We start from the raw sequence: 13600 nt of genomic DNA, 5'->3' as shown, positions 1-13600 counted from the left end.
GGCGGCATCGGTGTCGGCGGAGGCGCAGCGCCAGCGACGCAACCAGGTCGTGGCGCACCAGCGCGAACTGTACCGGCAGTACATGCGGTCGCACCGTCAACGGTGGTCGCAGCAGCAGCAGCAGCAGCAGCCGTGGGACGACAATTCGGTATTGGAGGAAGAGGAGGATGAGGACGAGGACGACGGCCGCACGATTCGGCTCTCAACGCCGCGAGAGGAGGACGAGGACGAGGACGAGGATGCAGCCACCGCGTCTGCGGTCCCGACCAACGATGCCGGCACGACGACCGAGGTGCCGGATGAAGGCGAGCCGGGCAGTAGGGAGAGTGTCATGAGTCAGGGCGAGAGCGTGTTGATGTACTATGCGGAAGAGAAGGACGGGGAGGAGAGCGAATTGGAAGACGACAATTTCCCGTCAGAGGACGACTTGTATTCTGGTCGTGGCTACGGCGACTACGACGAAAGAGGCTTCAGCAATTTCTACGTTGGGTAGTTGCTTCGAACTCGGATGCGCTACTACATCTTTCTCCGCCACCCGGAATTCTGTGGCTCATGCCTTTTTCTTCGTTTCGTTTCGTTTTGCACAATAGATATACCCTTTCTCTTACGCGTGCCTGTAGTTTGAACACGGGATCGGAATGGAGCGGTAACGGATGGTAAAGAACGGACGGCATTTGGGATGTATTGGACACGCCTTTGTTTTCACATTGTAGTAGATGGAGAGACACGGAGTAATCTGATCTGCCCTTCGTTTTATCGCTGGTCCAAAATACCATGACATTGCTCTAGCTCGATGCGGTGAAAGCGGTGATTCTAGCTGTTAAAGAGGGTCATTCCATCATTGCCTTTTTCAAAAGCCACCAAACATGTAACTCCCCTTACCGGCACTCAGCATCGTGTTGTTATCGCTGCCGGCCATCGCCACTAGCAATACTCTCGACGCCTGTGTTTCCGTCCACACTGCGGAGCAAGATTCGCGCGCTAGCAAGCGTCAGGTGTGAGTGATTGGAGAGGTGAATTAGCTTCGACTCCGACTCACTGAATCAAACAACCACGACGAAAACTTCAAACGAGGCAGCCGGACAGCTAGGTGCCGCCAAGGCCATACATTAGCTGCAGCAGCAGCAGCAGCCGAGCGCAGATGACTGACCAGTTAGAGCAAGCGCTGCGTGCGGCCTTGCAACATCCAGCATCTAGCTGCGCAGAGTTCGGCTTGCGGACGGGACGGAAGCACGGACGGACTACACTCACCACCTATTGAGACTGTTTGCTTCCTTAGGTGTCTACAGTCAAATATGGCGATTCTTCTCTACTTCTGATCTTCGGGTATGGTTTAGGACTTGTCTAGCGCAGACGTGAATACCGCTCCTTCTTCACCCAATTCTCCTCAGTCGTCCGACTATTTCGTCAAAACACCCCCCTTCCCCCCCAATTCCCAAGCACATCTACAGAATATACCTGAACCTAACCTCCCCAATCCCACTCTCCACCGCACCACCCGTCGCCCTCACCTCACCGCCCTCCGCCCCATCTCTGGCATCAACGCCAAACTCGTCCGCCTCGGCGCGATCCATCTTGCGGTTCTCAGCCGCGAGCCAAAAGCGGATGCAGATGGCGAGGACGGCAACGACGCCGCTGACGGCCGCCGTCGCGATGCCGCCAGCGATGTAGCGCGGGGAGTCGGACGACGGATACATGTAGGGGGCGTAGATGTTGCTGGCGTTGCCCAGCATGTTTGCGATGCTGATGGTGGCGCTGCGCTTGACGAGGGGGCGGGGGAACGTGTTTGCAAGCCAGGTGAGCAGGATCTGATAGCTGCAGATGGTGCCGAGAGGCATGAGAAACATGCCGAAGAAGCGGGCGGGCGTGTTGAGCGTGGACACGCAGATGATGTTTCCGGCCACGGAGACCATGCTGAGGCAGGCGATGTGGATGCTGCGGTCGCCGGTGCGGCCGGACGAGTACGTGGCGACCAGCGCGACGAAGAAGGTTAGGATCCAGACGGGCGCCGTGATGAGCAGCGTCGTGATGTTGCCGAATCCCAGCGTCTCGACGATGCTGGGCAGGAAGTATTGGAAGGCTTGCGTCAGCAGGCTGCAGTGCTGGAACAGCACGAAGACGTAGAGCTTTCGGTCCTTGAGCGCCATGATGAGGCCCTCGCGCACGCCCACGCCCTCGACCTGGTCGCCCTCGCCCACGTCGACGGCGAGCCGCCACGCGGCGAATGCGCGCTCCTCTTGCGACAGCCACCGCGTCGTCATGGGGTAGTCGGGTAGCACGACGGCGCATAGGATGGCAAAGGCGATGGTGATGGCGCCTTCGATGATGAAGAGGTACCGCCAGCCGCTGATGCCGTGCACGCCTTCCAGATTGCCCAGCACGCCGGCCCCGAGCAGTCCTCCAAAGGCATTGGCGAGGGTGGCTCCGACGTAGAACCATGAGATTCGGTTCGCGAGCTCGGCGCGAGTGTACCAGCTGCTCATCAGGAAGATGGCGCCCGGGAAGAAAGGAGCTTCGGCGAAACCGAGGAAGAATCTTGCGGCGACGAGACCTCCGAAGGAATGCGTGGCTGCTTGAACCGTCGAGATGACGCCCCAAATGGTCATGCAAATGCCAAGGTATCTATTAAGACGTTAGAGGCGTGCTACTGCTTTGAGGATGGAGGTACTGACAGCGATGGTCGGATTCGCGTGAGAAGGAGGTTCGATGGGAGTTGCATGAGGATGTAGCCCTGATTCTCAAGTTAATTTTGATACATAAAATCGATGAAGAAGGGCAGTACATACAACGAATAGGATACTTGTCGCAAGATTGTAGTCAGATCCCTTCATGTTGAGATCCTTTTCCAAGGTCCCCAACCGTGCTTGTGCAAGATTGCTACCAAAAAGTCAGCCCAATGACGTCTAGAATCTTTGCGAGAACGTACCTTCTGTCCAGAAAGTTGAGGAGATACATGAGCCCCAACAGCGGAAGCAAGTGAATGTTGACTTTGCGCAACAACCCCTTCTTCAGATGCGCTATGTACTCTTCATCCTTGCTCCGAAAGTGTCTGTTCCAGGCCGCCTCGTCCTTGTCTACGGCAGTGTCGACGCCGATATCCTTGAAAGATTCATGCTCAAGGTACTCGACGAGGTCGGCTTGTGGTTTTTCGTCTGTCTGCGCCATGATTGATGGGGTCTCTGGTTCAAGGGCGGCGTGCGAGGGACAGCTTTTTCAAATCGACAATCAGAAGCAACAGCCAGGACACAAAGTCAACAACAACACCGCTGGGAGTGAACATAAGATATAGCCACCAGCCCCCCCTCGGCAAATACCTTCCCTGGCCGTTGCGCATGGCAGTAGACGTAACCGATGCACGTCCCCGTTTCATTCCTTTTCCTCATAAACGTCTGAGCGGCGCTTAGAATTGCTGCCGTTGCCAAATACCATCGAATGATGAAGGAACCGTGGGGGCGTGGTGGAGGAGCACAACGTCGGAGGCCCTGGTGGCACTGTGGGGCTCTGGGGACGCGGGGAAAAGCCGGGGTTGGTGCCCGCTGCCAATCATCACCACATGACGTACTCCCTTCGCTGCTACATTTTCCGAAAGTGCGGAGTCAGGCGACGGTCTTGTCAGCTTTTGGTGATGACGACGGAAAGGAACCGCACGTTCGCGCCCCGGAAATCTGCCAAGAGCTGTGGGGTTGCGGGTGACCAGAAATTGTGGACAGTGTTGATATCCTGCGAGGAGTGATGCTGTACGTCCAAGGGTGGTCGCACGCTGTGTTCAAAGCTTCAGAGAACATACAGCATACGTGACGAGCTGGCGGCAGAGAAAACGAGAAGCATATTCCGAGAATACAAGCTCTTCAGTGTGGATGGGGGTGAGAAATGTGACCAACGAGAATGTTCAACAAGTCGATTGAGGTGGGACGATCAAAGCTTGGTGCGTCTAGTCTCACTACTTCCAGCCCTGCAAGTCCGTCAGTTTATTTCCACAATCGAGAACGCTTCCAAAAGCAAAGTCAAGGTAGACGTACCATGCCAAGCCGCGCCCAACCTCGTTCCACTTGCTCCACGCTGCAAGCTGATTAGCATTGTCGTACAAATGCATAGGAACAATATTTCCGGCTGACACATGGTCGAGGGATTTGCCGCCAGACCTCCGAAAGCACCAGCATCCATATCCTGATATCCATGACATAATGTACACAACAAGAACGATTCAACCCGCTCTTCGCTTCCTCTGCCGACAAATCTTCCAAGTAGCTTTCAGAACCGTCCTCTTTTTATACTGCTACTCTATTGAATCTCGAATTCGTAATAAACGTAGGCGGTGTATTCGTTACCGTCGCCCGCGTGGCCGGCGGCGGCCATTTCGGCGTTGACCGCATCTTCCTTCTTCACACGGCCCTTGTTGTCGCGACCAAAGGCGTTGCCACCCAGGTATGAGTAGCTGACGTCGAGATTTGCCTTTGCCTTTTTGGCAAACTTGCTGTTTGTCTGCGCAAGGTTAGAATGCTGCCAGGTCGAAGCTCGCAACGGGAGAACCAGATTTGGACGGAGCGTACCTGGACAAGACCACACACAAACTCCAACGGCAGACCGTACCGCAGCACCGTTTCGACAAACACGCGCAACGCAAGCACATGAATCCAAATCATTGCACTCTCGCTGTATCCTGTCCGGCCCAACCGAAGTGCCTCACCCCACACCTTGCGCTCCTCCTTTCCCAGACGGTCCACCTCGCGTGCTTCCTCCTCCTTTGAACCCTCCTTGTACTCGAAGTCGCGGGGCGTCCAGCGCTTCTCGCGGCACTTGTGAATGAAGTCGGCGCTATGCTTCTTGAACGTTGTCACGGAAAACAGCGTAAACTCGACATCCTTGGCGATTTGGGATGCAGATCGCGGAACTACCATCTGCGACAAAGTTTCGTAGGTCTTGAGAAACTCCTTGGCCAGAGAGTTGGGTACAGCAATGAGGTGCGTCTCGAGATACTCGGACTCTTGGATCAGGGCTGAGGGCGGGACGATTGAGGCGAGGGATTTGGTGGCGAGGTTGCCGCTACAAGGTTGGACTTGTTTAGAGAGAGTGTTGCGTGGGTGTTGGTGAAGCTTACGTCTGTTTCCGTTGCGATGCGGCCAGATTCGTCTTGACCGAGTTGTACTGATTATACTTGCCTTTGACATCATTGTCAATCCCAACGATTTCCTAAGTCATGTCAGAGAATGTGTCCGGATGTGCAAGTCGATTACAGGTACCTTTTGCAACGAATCTATAAGCTCCGCGATTGGCTTGTCCGCGCGGTACTTGACCTTGTTCCAGGAGAAGGAGCGGAGGTAGTGGTCCACGGGCTCTGCTCGAGTCGGTCACTAAGATGCTTCTATGTAGCCCCAAGCTCCACAAAGTCACATACTGTCGTTGATGTTCTTTTGCTGAGCAATCTTGTCCTCGTCATTGTCCAATATGGTCCGCAGCGCGTCTCCAACTTTCCCCACAACGGCTGCACAGATGCCTTCGAGCTTGGCCAGGTCATCGGCTTGCTGGACTAGAGCGTCGAGGGTGCCGATCTTGAAGGCCGGTATCTGGAAGGAATAGGTGGTGCCATAGTCGGAGGTGACGGAGGAGCGCAGCGCGTTGAGGGCTTCCTCGCGGTCGTTGGAGGGGACGATGGACGTCGGTAACGACACCAATAGGTACGTCGTGCCTTTGGACATGGTGTGCTGGCAGTGGAGAGGGCGTCGGGTCGATGGCAGAGGGGAGTAGAGCTCAACTCGGGGTCGATGATGGAGCCGTGGTCCAGCGATGGTTGGTGCTGCCCAGACCCGACGTGGAGCTCGAGCCAAGTCGAGTGCGGGACCCCCAGTCGGCCGCCATGAGCTCGACCTATGCACCTTATCTATCCCCAGGTTTACTTTGCCCTTTTCTTCTTCTGCACCTTTCAAAATGGCTTCTAGAAGAGGAGTATCGCTAATTGCACCTCTTGCCCAAGGCACTGCCCGTCCTCGCAACCTCTCTACGCTGAGCCGGCCGCTGCGGACCAAGCTGCTGTCCCCGCATGGCAGCTCGCCGGCCCCGATTGCCAATTACCTCATACCGTCAGCTACATGTTCATGTACCATTGCACAACAACAACCTTCCGTCCGCTACGTCTCCGACGTTGCCCACGACTTCCAACTCGCCCAGACGCCGCTCTACGACCTTCACCTCAGCTATGGCGCCAAAATTGTTCCTTTTGGCGGCTATGCCATGCCGGTGCTCTACAAGGACCTGAGTCTGGTCGACTCACACAACTGGACGCGCGAAAAGGCCAGTCTTTTTGACGTCAGTCACATGTACGTCAACCTATTCTCCATCAATTGCATGACAATCTGACCATGTGCTTCCGCCATGTTCACAGGGTCCAGCACTACTTTTCCGGGCCCAGAGCTGGCCTCTTCCTTGAGCGCATCACGCCCAGCTCCGCCACGACCCTCGCGCCGCACACCTCGACCCTGTCAGCATTGCTGCACCCACAAAGCGGCGGCATTGTCGACGACACCATCATCACCGCGCTGCCCGGGAACCGCTTCTATGTCGTGACTAACGCGGCGTGCCGCGACAAGGACGCCTTGTATCTGGGTCGTGAGCTGGCCGACTTCCGCGAGCAGACACACAGCACCGAGGAAGACGTGAAGTGGGAGCGGCTCGATGGGCGCGGGCTCATTGCCCTCCAAGGCCCGCTTTCCTCTGAAATTCTCAACAACGCTCTGCCCAAGGGCGTTGCCCACAACCTGCAGACGCTGCTGTTCGGACAAAGCCGCTACTTTTCCTTTGAGCTGCCTTCTGGCCAATTCGTCCACGACATATTGGCCAGCCGCGGTGGGTACACGGGCGAGGACGGCTTCGAGATAAGCATTCCGGCCGAGCATACCGCCGCTGTCGCCGAGTGGCTGCTCGAGTCAGCTGGGCCGGACAAGTTGCGCCTTGCTGGCCTCGGTGCGCGCGACAGCTTGCGTCTGGAGGCTGGCATGTGTCTCTACGGACACGACCTGGACGACACGACAACGCCTGTCGAGGCGGCTCTCGGGTGGATCGTCGCAAAGGAGCGCCGCGAGAAGGGCGGCTTCCACGGCGATGACGTGATCCTGGCGCAGCTCAAGACCAAGAAGAACGGTGGAACGGGTGTGTCGAGGAGGCGAGTGGGCTTGATTGTGGAAGGTCCACCGGCGCGAGAAGGTGCTGAGATCGTAGAGCCAAAGGGACCAAAGGGCGTTACCATTGGCAAGGTGACGAGCGGTTGCCCCAGCCCAACGCTCAAGAAGAACATCGCCATGGGTTACATCAAGGACGGCTTCCACAAGAGCGGGACGGAGGTCGAGGTCGTCATCAGAGGCAAGGCCCGCAAGGCGCAGGTGACCAAGATGCCTTTCGTTCCGTCAAAGTACTGGAAGGGTGGATTGTCGCCAGCCTAAACGATCGCAGTGCTGCCGTGCCTACATGACGCGTCGTCAATCATCACCAAAAAGCAAGGAAAGTGAGAATTTTTTTTTTTTTTGGAATACCAAAACTCATTTCCCAACAGTTAGGAAAGAGATAGCTTTGAATAATCGACACGAATTGAAGCATAAAAGGACGTGTCCGGTACAGGTGATACAGGCTGCTGTCTCTAAAACTCCTCTCGCCATTCCGTCCTCTTGGTCCGCTCGTCTACAATGAAGAGTGGTTTGTGGCTGATTGAGTGAGGGAGGATACAGGTGAATGGGAAGGTAGATAGGTGGTGCGATATCGATGAAGTGTGATGGATGCGCTCGCTAACGTGTTCAACTGCAATGGCCTGCCAAATTTCGATGCTCGCTCGGTCGCTCCTCAGCTCCTACGCGCCAAAAACGGTCTGAATGATTTCGTCCAGCAGGGAAAAGACGAGGTGGGTGCTTCAAAGACAAAAGTCAGCAAGCACATCTTTGCAAAAAAAGAGAAAAGGGACAAGGATGACAACTCACTTCAAGCGCTGATTGTTCAGCGTAGCCAGCACCCTGCGACTCGCCGCCTGCGCGTTCGCCCGCCCCACCACGCTGCCCGCCAGATCCGGAATGAGCGTGGCGAGCAGCAAGCCGGCCTCCTTGCGGCTCTGCTCGCGCTGCGCCTTGGTGCGCGGCTGCTTGTCCCTGCGGCGCTCCTTGACGACGCCCTCTGCGACGCCGCCGATGATGACGCCGCCAGGACCGCCGGCCACGCCTCCATCGTCGCCGAGCGGGATGGGAATGCCTGGACGATGGTCGTCGGCGTTGCTGTCGCCGGCAGGGCTGATGCTCTCGGGGAACAGCGCCCCCCGCACGACGCCGACCCATTTCACGATGCTTTCGTCGGCAACCATGGCGCGCACGTTGTCGCGCACCTTGCGCTCGATCGTGCCGCCGAGCAGCTGATGCAGCACCATGACGACGGCGCGGCCGCGCAGCCAGTTGTTCTCGCGGTTGAGCTCAAAGGCCTCGAGGAAGAGGTCGCATATCGGTTTGATGAAGGACGGCGGACCGCTTGAAAGATCCCCGCCAACTCCATTGCGACTGTTCTCGTATGCCCGCAGCTCGGCTTCGGCTTCGGCCGCGGTCTGGGGGTCGTTGACGAGGGGGCTGGTGTTTGTTGCTGCTGCGGCAAGAGCGGCAGAAGGCGGAGGACCCTGCGTTGGACTTGATAGACTGGCTGTGGCGGTACCGCTTCCGTTGGCAGAGGCGCTGTTTGGACCTCCGGCAGCCGCATTCTGCAATTGTGTCGTGGCAGCGGAAATGAGGTTTTGACCAGCAAGTGATAGCTGATCGAGGACAGGAATATTGCCTAGAAATTCCTCCATGCCGTCTGTAACGGAGCTGTAAATGCGTGCGACCATGTCTCCGCGCTGATCAGCGCCAGCATCGCCTCCATTTGAGATGGTGCGCTGGGAGAGGAAGGCCCGTAGCTCACGGCTGCGGCAGATCGCCGGAATGAGGAGTAATTCTCGAAGCCACTTTTCGAGCGATGCTCGTCGCTTTTGCAAGAAGTCTCTTTGCAGCTTCAGCATCACTTGGCGCCGCGGAAATTCAAGGTTGCGGATCATGGGGTACTTGGAGCGAAGGCGCTTGTTAAGCTCATGGAATTCGCTGTATCGGCGTGGAATGACCCAGGTGGCGGCAGGCATGTGTTCCCCAGGTGCCCGATGGACCTCGATGACATCTGGTGCTGTGAGCAATGAACAGCAGGCAACAGAGAAATGACTTACATAGAGCAAACTCCCCGCCTTCTTCGTCCTTGCCAACCATGATGGATTGTATCGATACCGTTGCGCGGCCGTACAGACTATTGTCGCTCTCCTGAATGACATACTGCTGGCGCTGCAATTCTTTACGATGAATTTCCCTTTGCAGACTTGCCTTTGATTTCCGTAAAATCCTCAACTCCGCTGCATTGTTCGTGAGTTCAGCCTTCTTCCTGAGCGAGTCGACAATAGACTCTTGATTAGACAGACGGTCAATTTCGAGCGTCAACGCATCGATCGCCTCTGCCAGACCTAGGTCGCCAGGAGCAGCTTCGTGGATTTCGTCTTCTTCGTTATCATTCGGGTCCGAGTCTTCTATTTCGTCCTCAGGAAACTTTTCCTCCTCGTCTCCGAACAAATCGTCTTCAAAGACACCTCTGGTCTTTGGTGCTCCCACCAGGCCAAGGGATGCGATATTCGGTTTCTCCTTTGAGTCTTTTTTGAGGAATGCAGGCGATGAGGCTCGGGTAATTTCCAAGGAGCCTCGCATGGATTCATTTTCTTGTGCAGACTTTGGTCCATCAGAAAAAAGAGAATCCCTGTCGGGCTCGTTGTCCATGATGTCGTTCAAGGCCTCTTGCATGGCATCGACAACTTGGGAGTTGTCATCATGCCCTCTGCCCGCATCAAGTTCTGAATCCACGCTTTGCGTCGAGCCTGCCAGAGGATCATTCTCCAGGTCGTCGTCAAATAGTGGCGGTCTTCCCGTGTCGTCCAAAGATCTCCGCACTGGACCTGCTGTTGGCAAGTTTTTGACGCTTTTGAGGTCAGATGTTGAGACTGCCGCCCTACGAAGATCGACAGATTGACTGGACAAAGTCCGAGACAGACTGGGTGGTGTTGCTCCTGGTGCTGGTGGTCCACTATACGAGTTGGTGTGGATAGGGCCTTTGGTTGGGCTAAGATTCTTGGACATTGCAGAAGCTTCGTCAGATGCCAGCCACTTGTACCATAGGTCCGATTTTTTGAATCGAGGAAAATGCTTATCTTGCATGGCCAGATATACATATGTCTGTGTTTGGAGGACAGCTCGCCTAGCCGCAAGATATTGTGCGCTAGTTGCCTTCTTGCCCGCTTTGAGGAAGCTGTCAACAGTGCGACGCAGATGGTCGGGCACTGCAAGCTCGGGCTTCACCAGGTAGGCCTCGTACATTTGTGCCAGATCTGCGCGGTCTGACGCCCCAAAGGAATGGTCAAGACCTGGTTCATCGGTTTCGCCTATGTCCTCTTCAAGGGGATTCCGGAATCCATCCACCACAATCCAGAATTGGACAAGCCGCATCAGGCCTTGGCGATCCATAAACTCCATAAAATATGACAAGCCTGAGGCATCGTACAAGACATGTCGTAGCGTGGCATTCTCCAACCTCGAATTTTCGCGTGGCAAGGACCCGGGGACCTGGAGGGAGGGTTTTTGAGCAGCAATACTTCCGGCGCTGAGATGGACAACCTTTTGATCTAAGATTCGACGAGCGGTCTCCAAGCGACGCAGGTATAGCTGGTCTTGCCCCTCCACTTGCACCTCTTTTTTGTATTGACTGGCAATCTCACTTCTCGCCCTACGGGCATCAGACAGTGAGCTACACTGGCGTATAGCTCGGATGAACCGCTCAAACTTGCGTTCGTTATCTCCAGGAGCCAAACGTGGAAAGGAGGTAGGATTCGAATTTTTGGGCGACTGAGGCGCGTGTTCGTCGAGGGCAGCGCGGAGTTTTCGTACTGTTTTGCGGTCCTGTAGCAGTGTGCGTCCATACCCTTCCAGCATCTGATTCCATGTATCCGGATCCGAGAGCAGCTCCATGATTGGGCAGAGGACGGCGCAAGCAACAATTTCCTTGATCAACGTGTTGACAGCCAAACTTGTTCGCATGTTCCGTGGCAGGACTTGGGACATGAGCCTAGTGACAATGCCTCGCAAATGCTGCTGCTGCACAGTCTTGGGATTGCTGTACGTCAGAGAGGCTGCGGGGTGCAGCTTGCCATCGCGATACTTGGCAGCTATGGCCATGTCAAGCTCCTCTGATTCCGTGATATCCCTCGAGAGCTTCCGGCCACGCACTACGCGCTCTGCTTCGTAGAAATCCCTCATGTGCGCCGTTATCATGGGCACCAGCCGCGATATAGTCATCTCGACCAAGTCCACCGCCAGAAGCTTGTCGCGGATATTGCACAACGCCGCGCGGATAGCTCTGTCCACCTCATTTGTAAAGGTCGGCCGCGGGCTAATGTTTCCATACCAGCTCTGCACAAAGTCGCGAAGTATCAAGTCGAGAAGCTCGTCGAGGTAGTCGGAGACAAGAAAGGAGGATGGGTACAGCGGTTCTCTTCGGTAGATGGATCTTTGCTTCAGCGAGGCGGTTTCCTTTTGCCACGCTTGCGCGGAAACAAAATAAACATGTTGCGGAGCGCGAATGGGTCGAATGTCGCCATGGTGAGGTGCGCGGGTCGTTGAAAGGATTACGTAGGTCGTTCCGGCTATCGTAACGGCGATTCCTGCGATGAAGGCCTGAGGAGCATAGCGCAACGACGGGGCCCAGTGCGTGACGTATCCCCAAGCGATGAAGAGTGCGACACAGGCGAGGATCACATCCCAACGACGGAGTTCCATAGTACGGGAGGAGCCATGTGTTGTTGTGGCGGCATGTTGCGGGACATGGAGAGGTCGAGCTTGCGGCGGACTGCGTCCTCCTTTCAGGTTGCCAGCAACTGTTCGCTTGTCCGCCGCCGATCACCCGTCAGCGAACATGCTGGTGCCGGGAAGCGACATGAATTCGACGCCAACACTTCGAGTCTGCTTCAGCTTGTGTTGGACGCGTATCAAAGCTACTTGTCGAGCACACTTGTATCAAGCCTTGCCGAGGGAGTCTACTTCACGTTGCGAGTCATGTTCATTGCACGATAAATCAACAGCATACATCCTTGCATTTACTATCTAAAATGTCTATCCGGCGATAGGGGTACTATTGGCCAATCAGTAGCTGAAACTGACAGAGGCGAGTCTGCAGAGACAATGAGACGGAGGAGTTTTCAGTTCTCCAAAGTGAATATTTAATTTTTTTCTTCAACGTCGTGTCTCAGGAAGAACACAGCGAATATTGGGTTCATCAGGAAGCCAAGTGCATTTTGAAAGCAAACAGGCAGACTTACTCAGAAGCAACTGAACAGCGTTCAAACATCATGGGTATCTGCAGCCAAGCAAATGGGTCAGCGCGAGCCCTGACGTCAAACAAAAGTTGCAAAAAGCTGCGGCCAAAGCCATCGTATTCAGGCTGTTCCAACGTCAGCAAGCACATTGGTTGGTTGGTGCAGGGCTACAAACCTCATTAAATCAGAATTTTCAGTGTTTAGATCTCATGCCCGAACCACATTCGTTACATGTAGCCGGATCAAACAGTGTGAATAGTGATCATCATAAGAGATGGCCTCAAGCGAAGAAAAGCGTAGTTACTCGTACCTGCATCTCAGTTGTTAGTCTCGAAACAAAAGAACGTTAAGACGAGATGCCGTGCAATCGCTCGCGGATCAGCTGACGAATTCTCAACAAGCAATCTCCCAGAGCGACACCCCAAGGTTTGTACGCCTTGTTTTCGTGGATGCCGTCCAAGAGCTGCAGTCTGTCCGCCCGTTCGTTCAAATTTCCTCATGTTTTGCGAGAGGTGGTAGCGGTGTCAAGGTGCAAAGAGAATAGTACCTAAGGCAAAGCCGAGTCAGCTGATGCTCTTGAAACCTTTCTTCAATGAACAAGCGGATGAGTGCTTGGGTCAGACAAGGCTGAAACTTTTAACGACAGATTCGACAACATGTGTTCAGATTGAGGAATGCCTTTCCGAGGTCGGTAGATCATCACCCCCAGCGTACTCGTGGTGTAAACAAGAGGTACCAACCTTTCAGAATGTAATTTTGAAAGCGGTCGCGAGCCTGACCAATTGGATGCACTTTGCCGACCTAACATTCTGACCGACAAGTGTGATCCCAAAGCTGGTAGCGACAGGAGGCGCGTTAAGACGCGTCAAGCAAATTGAACGAGACAAGTTCTCAGGCATTCTAAGTAGCGCGTTAGCTTCTGACTCGAGGATACAGTTGGTAGTGTGCAAAATCCGCATGATGCTCGGTCAGGGTAGCTCTAGAGCTTTTTCTGTTGAATCCTCACAGAAGAATAGGAGTTGGATTGTTCGTGAATAAGAATTTCTCATCACTCAATGCAAGGTGAAGCACGCGCGGCAGTAACAACTTACATAAAAGAGAGATGTGTAAGAGCCTCTCCATCGGCAAAGATGCGCGAGTTGGTGGGAGAGGCACTGGATTTTTGCAATGGGAAAGGATGAAGAGAAGGCGTTGAAGCTCAAAAGT

At 54.9% G+C, this 13600-nt stretch overlaps 4 protein-coding genes across 4 annotated transcripts; 1 reads left to right on the top strand and 3 right to left on the bottom strand.

The window, feature by feature from the left end:
* Positions 1-1353: 1353 nt before the first annotated feature.
* IWZ02DRAFT_8203 (MFS transporter) lies at positions 1354-3298 on the bottom strand. Its single transcript, XM_066771266.1, has 4 exons — positions 2927-3298; positions 2787-2877; positions 2673-2731; positions 1354-2622 (listed from the first exon to the last, which is right to left on the bottom strand). The coding sequence occupies exons 1-4, from the start codon at positions 3163-3165 to the stop codon at positions 1446-1448; spliced, it is 1566 nt and encodes a 521-aa protein (XP_066626892.1). The 5' UTR covers positions 3166-3298; the 3' UTR covers positions 1354-1445.
* A 983-nt stretch (positions 3299-4281) lies between these two features.
* On the bottom strand, positions 4282-5696 carry IWZ02DRAFT_486435 (uncharacterized protein; the record flags this gene model as incomplete). Its single annotated transcript, XM_066769262.1, has 5 exons — positions 4282-4482; positions 4551-5043; positions 5099-5190; positions 5241-5335; positions 5396-5696. 5 exons carry the CDS (start codon positions 5694-5696, stop codon positions 4282-4284), a joined length of 1182 nt encoding a protein of 393 aa, XP_066626891.1.
* A 170-nt stretch (positions 5697-5866) lies between these two features.
* IWZ02DRAFT_8196 (uncharacterized protein) lies at positions 5867-7645 on the top strand. Its single transcript, XM_066771265.1, has 2 exons — positions 5867-6314; positions 6380-7645. The coding sequence occupies exons 1-2, from the start codon at positions 5926-5928 to the stop codon at positions 7431-7433; spliced, it is 1443 nt and encodes a 480-aa protein (XP_066626890.1). The 5' UTR covers positions 5867-5925; the 3' UTR covers positions 7434-7645.
* IWZ02DRAFT_8176 (PXA domain-containing protein) lies at positions 7634-11920 on the bottom strand. Its single transcript, XM_066771263.1, has 3 exons — positions 9215-11920; positions 7962-9168; positions 7634-7892 (listed from the first exon to the last, which is right to left on the bottom strand). Exons 1-3 carry the CDS (start codon positions 11856-11858, stop codon positions 7835-7837), a joined length of 3909 nt encoding a protein of 1302 aa, XP_066626889.1. The 5' UTR covers positions 11859-11920; the 3' UTR covers positions 7634-7834.
* Positions 11921-13600: the final 1680 nt, after the last annotated feature.

This window comes from Phyllosticta citriasiana (assembly GCF_038021145.1).
Source record: "Phyllosticta citriasiana strain CBS 120426 chromosome Unknown IWZ02scaffold_1, whole genome shotgun sequence".
In the NCBI taxonomy this organism is placed as follows: Eukaryota; Fungi; Ascomycota; class Dothideomycetes; order Botryosphaeriales; family Phyllostictaceae; genus Phyllosticta; species Phyllosticta citriasiana.
This window is presented reverse-complemented; position numbering and strand designations above follow the sequence as displayed.

What these genes read in the sequence shown, in the direction of transcription:
- IWZ02DRAFT_8196 (XM_066771265.1), top strand. Translation starts at nt 5,926, where the DNA reads ATGGCTTCTAGAAGAGGAGTATCGCTAATTGCACCTCTTGCCCAAGGC. An exon ending in CTTTTTGACGTCAGTCACAT is followed by an intron (nt 6,315 to 6,379) that starts GTACGTCAACCT and finishes CCATGTTCACAG; the next exon opens with GGTCCAGCACTACTTTTCCG.
- IWZ02DRAFT_8203 (XM_066771266.1), bottom strand. Translation starts at nt 3,165, where the DNA reads ATGGCGCAGACAGACGAAAAACCACAAGCCGACCTCGTCGAGTACCTT. An exon ending in CTCAACTTTCTGGACAGAAG is followed by an intron (nt 2,878 to 2,926) that starts GTACGTTCTCGC and finishes ACTTTTTGGTAG; the next exon opens with CAATCTTGCACAAGCACGGT. An exon ending in CGACAAGTATCCTATTCGTT is followed by an intron (nt 2,732 to 2,786) that starts GTATGTACTGCC and finishes CTTGAGAATCAG; the next exon opens with GGCTACATCCTCATGCAACT.
- IWZ02DRAFT_8176 (XM_066771263.1), bottom strand. Translation starts at nt 11,858, where the DNA reads ATGGAACTCCGTCGTTGGGATGTGATCCTCGCCTGTGTCGCACTCTTC. An exon ending in AGGCGGGGAGTTTGCTCTAT is followed by an intron (nt 9,169 to 9,214) that starts GTAAGTCATTTC and finishes TCACAGCACCAG; the next exon opens with ATGTCATCGAGGTCCATCGG. An exon ending in CTGAACAATCAGCGCTTGAA is followed by an intron (nt 7,893 to 7,961) that starts GTGAGTTGTCAT and finishes TTGTCTTTGAAG; the next exon opens with CACCCACCTCGTCTTTTCCC.